The sequence below is a fragment of the Athene cunicularia genome, assembly GCF_003259725.1.
Source record: "Athene cunicularia isolate RWA chromosome 23 unlocalized genomic scaffold, athCun1 chr23_part1, whole genome shotgun sequence".
Taxonomy (NCBI): Eukaryota; Metazoa; Chordata; class Aves; order Strigiformes; family Strigidae; genus Athene; species Athene cunicularia.
This window is the reverse complement of record NW_020799130.1, coordinates 3,556,908-3,562,090: the sequence shown is the minus strand read 5'-3', so window position 1 is coordinate 3,562,090 and position 5,183 is coordinate 3,556,908. Positions and strand designations below refer to the sequence as shown.

General features: G+C 54.7%; 1 protein-coding gene across 1 annotated transcript in view; it reads right to left on the bottom strand.

The window, feature by feature from the left end:
* Nucleotides 1-3,150, bottom strand: part of LDLRAP1 (low density lipoprotein receptor adaptor protein 1) — a 17,990-nt gene extending 14,840 nt beyond the window's left edge. Inside the window, exon 1 of the mRNA XM_026863230.1 lies at nt 3,012-3,150. Coding sequence (XP_026719031.1) covers nt 3,012-3,150 — 139 coding nt within the window. The remainder of the gene's footprint in view (nt 1-3,011) is intronic.
* Between the last annotated feature and the right edge of the window lie 2,033 nt (nt 3,151-5,183).

The following is a 5,183-nucleotide window of genomic DNA, read 5'->3' as shown; positions in this document are numbered from 1 at the left end:
ACCCCGAGACTGGGCAGAGATCTGGGGGGGTCCCGTGTCCGTCCCCCCCCGAGATGCGGGGGTCTGCTGCTCCCCACAGAGCTTCCCCGCTGGAGACTTGGGGACCCCCGAGACCCCCAGAGCCACCCTACAAACACCTGCGGGGAGGGGGGGGCAGCAAACAGCAGCTCCACGGGGGTCCCACCTTTCCCTCGGGGGTCCCACCTTTCCCGGGGGGGGTGTCCCATCTTTCCCTGGGGGGTCCCACCATTCCGGGGTGTGTGTGTGTGTGTGTGTGTGTGTGTGTGTGTGTCCCACCTTTCCCAGACCCCCCCCCAGATTCACAGCTTCCTTGAGCCTTCCCCAGGGCTCCATGACAGCATCGCCCCACTTCAGCATACTCAGGAGACACCAAAAAAGTTGCGTTTGCCCCGAGAAGTGTCCGTTTGCCCCCGCCCTGGGATGAGGAAACGTGATACGATAGTTTAATATCGTGTTTGATAAAGGTCAGCCCGAGCACCTGCCACCCCTCCGTGTCACCGCGGCCACCAGCTCCGCCTGGACATAATTGTGCGGAAGATTAAGGCCCTCAAAGGCTTTCTGAAATTAAAGGGATAATAATGAGGAGGTTAAACCTCACATTTAGGATTTGTAGAATAATACCTCACAAAGCCTATTATTCACAGAAACGTTTGTGTAATTGAAAATCCCTTTTGAGTTAAATTTTAACATCCCCTCTCACGTTTGTGGCCGGGAACTGATGTGCAGGAGTCCCCAGGCCGAGCTGTCGGGCAGCGGGATGGCAGCAGCCGGTTCCCCTCCGCAGAACACGGAGTCTGAGCAGCAGAGTTTGAGCAGAGTCTCTCTTCCAAAAAGCCCACTCGAAAACTGGACGGTGCTGCTGGTACGTCTCCGCTCTCTGTTCAGTGCCTGGTTTGGATCTGAGCACCCAGGGCGTGAGCTGGGGACCGTGACCGAAACTTGAAAGAAGAAACTTCCCCTCTGAGGGCGAACCACACCGGAGGGGCTCTCTGAGGGCAGCAGCACGCAAATACCAAAATAACCTGAAAAATCGCTGTGTCAGGAACGAATTTAAGCGTACAGATAGATCCATCTCCGCACAGCAACTCACTTGAGCATCTGAGCTTACTTTAAGCACATGCTCAGGCCTAACTGAAGTCCGGGGTTTGCAGCACAGGCTCAGGTATTTGACTAAATCATGGATGAAGCCCAGCGCCAGCGGCCTGCATTTCACTGGAGGGCTTCCCGCTTGCCAATGTCCGATGAGTTAAGGCAGACACCTTTGCAATTAATTCATTGATAAACTAGCCTGAGAAAGCCACCCGGCAGGTATCGGACACATCTGTGATTTATCTTCCTATTTCCGTATTTTGCACCACCGCTGGCTAAATATATCACACCGTGCTCCGGTTCGCTCGGCCGGTGGCTTCTGCACTTACACGCCGCTCTGCTGCTTCCTCCCCGTCGTTTCCTCGGCGGCAATTTCACCGGGCAGTTACTGGCCACGATCCCAACGGGGGGAAGATCCGCGGCGTTCCTGCTGCTGTGATCCTCCCCTGCCTGCAGCCGCTCCTGCACTGACCTTTGTAGCTCCTTTCGAGGTGTATCCCTGTCCCTCGCGTTGTTATTGCAAAGGGCGTGAGACCCGGCTGGGCGCTGCCTTCCCCGGCTGAGTTTCCCCACTGAGTCCCAGCACTGGTGTCAGCGTTTGCCCCTCGCGTTGTGGACCGTGCTGTCTCGTGAGAGCAGCAGAATGGATTTCTTCAAGTGTCACCGCTCCAGTTGGGGAGTGAAGGACCAGGATGGCAGCCCCGGGGGGAGAGGAGTCATTAAATCAAGGTCTCGAACGTGGCTGTGCCATCCAAGCCAGCCTCCCTGAAAGTCATCGTTATGTTTTAAAATATCCCTGTAATGGTAAAAAAAACCCTACTAGTGTCATCTCCCCCCAGGAAAGAAGAGTATCAGGCAGCTCAAAATCGCAGCCCCACACGTTGGGCAGCCCAGCCTTTTCTCCCCACAAGCAAAGCCCAGGGGCAGACGGGTCCTGTGGGCCAGGCAAGCAAAGTCAAATCTATTTATTTAAGTCTGAGTGCCAAGCATGGCAGAGCAGTGATTTTTTTGGAAACCTTCTTGCTTTCTCGCTGGCTGCGAGCACCACGGGGCTGACCTCCCCAGCCCCACCACGCTCGGCTGGTCACCGCCCATCCATCTCCCCGTTAATTGTCGTCTCTCCTGACGAGCCACCGGCTCTTTCCGCACGTACTCTCAAGGTTATCTTCAGCTCTGCGGCGTCACTGAAACACACGTTTGCATCTCCAGCGCTGCAACACCGGGGCTGCCCCTCACTGTTTCTAACATCCAGCAGCATCTCTTCTATCCAGGAAATACAGATAAATTCCCCCCACCATCCCTCCCCGCCACAGTGTTTGCATCCACGAATCACAACAAAATAAATGCAGCTTTTCAGTGAAACTTCTGCTTTTTTCTTTCTTTTTCTTTTTCTTTTTTTTTTTTTTCTTTTCTAACGCTGCTGTGTTTTCCCAGCTGGTAGGGCCACAGCTGAGCCAGCCACCCCTGGTTTCTTTGGAGCAATCTTTACACCGCACACGCAGCCCCGGACAGAAGTTCAGTGACAGTCATTACGCTTTACGGCGAGAGCGGGTGCTCGTTTGCTCCCTGCTTTGATTAATCAAGTTGGCAAAGCGGTGCCACCCCCCCAGCCTGGGACAGCACACGCTCCCGAGGCTTTGCTCACTCACTGCTGTATTTATAGCTGAGTGTGTTTATAGCAAATCAGCGTATCTGGGGCTGGCTAAAAGGTGATCGCTAATGGAAATCTGAGTTCCTTCCACTCTGTCAAATCCATCCAAGGTTTTTCCCTCCTGATAAACTGGCATCTTCACTGAGAAGGCCTGTGAGTGACCATCTATGTGATAAAAGACCAATTGCTGACATTTGCTGCCGTTTTCCCTTCCTTTGACATTTCATTAAGGAGAAAATAAAACCAGCACCGACGAACGCGCTCTCGTTGACGTTTAGTTGCCCATAACGTGGCGAGTTGCCCCGATTGAGCGCGTAGCTGGCGAGGGGGACGTACCCTGTCTCCAGGATGACAAAACTGCCCTCAGTCCTCCCATGGCTGTGCAGCATCTCCGGGCTTCGCAGAAAAGGCTGAGCCACCCCCCGTTAGCTCCCCCGCTCAGAGAATCACCTTAACTCAGGCCACGAGGCTGAGCTGTAACCAAGCCAGACCTCGGATCCTCACTTCAGTCTGTCAGTAAAACTTCTAATTTATAGGTGTGCTTAGGACTTAAATTACTACAGCCATTAACAGTTTGTTAATGAGTCAATTAACATGCTTTGGGGTCTGTGGAGAAAGGGCATTATAAATATGCATAGTATGGAATATTGCAGAAATAAGTAACTGTACCAGTGTTGGGCCGGGAGCCACTGCTGGCTGCAGCGAGCGCGTGTACTCTGCCTGAGCGGTCGCTGTGGCTGTGGTGTCACCCCTGCAAAGCGGGGGGCACAGATGGGACCAGCACCAGCACCACCACACACGCCTTCCTCACTGGGATGCCCGGGATCCGCGCCGGCCGGCCAGCACCACCAGCCTGGAGATGGGAACAAAGTCTGACACGAAATGCTCGTTGTAACAGCAGCCAAACGGGTGCTGGTAAACACCGCACGGGGCTGCGTTTCTATCTTGAGGCTTTTGCCACCCAGAAGTAAAGATTTGAAGCATCCTTAAGAAGGCTGGAGCTGCATCCAGGCCAGAACCGAGAGCCCCCTCTCTCGGAGTGGGGGATATTCCATCTCCCCCCTCCCAGATCCCCAGTCTGGGTCGTGCTGCTCCTTGCCCTGCTCCGTCCAACTAGGCACAGACACAGAGCAAAGCCCCCGCTGCTCTCACCCCCCTTACAGCCCCCCCAACCCAGAGGGGCAGCAGCTGGGCTCACCCCTGGTGACACCAAATCAAGACACTAATTACCATGCCCGCTGCTAAGTGATCCTCATGTGACCATGACCTGAATTTTCTAATTTTTGTGACTTTTTTTATCTGAGTTATTCCCACATCTCTGCAGCCCGGCTGCTTTCCCCTGGATCACCAATAAAATCAGGCTGACGGCTGCGCACGCTGAACTGCTCCTGCTGATGGAAAACAGACCCGGGGCAATGAGTAGCAGCAACTTAATTGCAATCAAGGCCTGTCAGACTCATCAGCGTGCCCGATCAGCTGCAGCTGATGGGCCAGGGCTGTGAGCGGAGCGTGCAGCAGGGAAAGCAGAGCTGCGCTGGGGAAGGCTGCGGAGCTGGGACGGCTGCTCCAGCATCTTGCTTCCAGGAACGCTCAGTGCCAGATGCTACAGAGGACGGTTCAGGAAATCTCCTAAACCCTAGTAATTAGAGGCTGGCTTAAAACTTAAAGCATAAGACTTAACGTTTCTTACCAAATTTTGTATGTTTATTAACCCAGCTCTGCAAGACTCTTAAGTACCAAGAAGTAAATCTCAGCTCTTTTTTGGAGCTCTGCACTCTTTTTGGTCTGAACAACGTCCCGCACAGAATACCCCGCCGCCTAACTGCTCTCCATGGCCAGCACCCGTCTTCAAAAATCCGACACCGAAGGAGCTGCCACCCTGACAGCAAATTGTGAATGAGGCAGGAGCTCATGAGAAAAGCAGCTCCCTCCCCGCTCTGCTGCTGGTGGAGGCAGTAGGTGCCTTGCACACCCTGTCACTGAGAAGTGTCCTGCTTCTGTGGAGGGAAGAAAGATTCCCGTGACCGGGGAGAAAACCGAGCCGGGGAGCTGAGCATGGAGGGAGGGATGAGGGATGGAAAAATCCACATCAGCATTGCTGCTGTCCAGGGAAATTAGAAGCTGCGCTTGTTCCCAGTGTGTGTTTGTGGTTTGTTCCCTTTCCTCCCCTCTGCACGCAGGCGCTTGCACACCCAGCACATCGTCCCTGGCTTCCTCGGGGCGGCCACTGGGATGCCATGCTGACCCGGTGAGCGGAGATCCTGGGCATCCCTTCCAGCTCCATCTCGCCGCTGGCTGAGAGCAGCCTCGGGAGAGGTTGGAGTGGTCCCTTCCCGTCCACACGGCCACGTCTCCAGGGTCACGCCTGCTCCTACACGCCGCGTTCTCCCAGGGAACAGCCCCCCGTGAGCTCCCCCAGTTT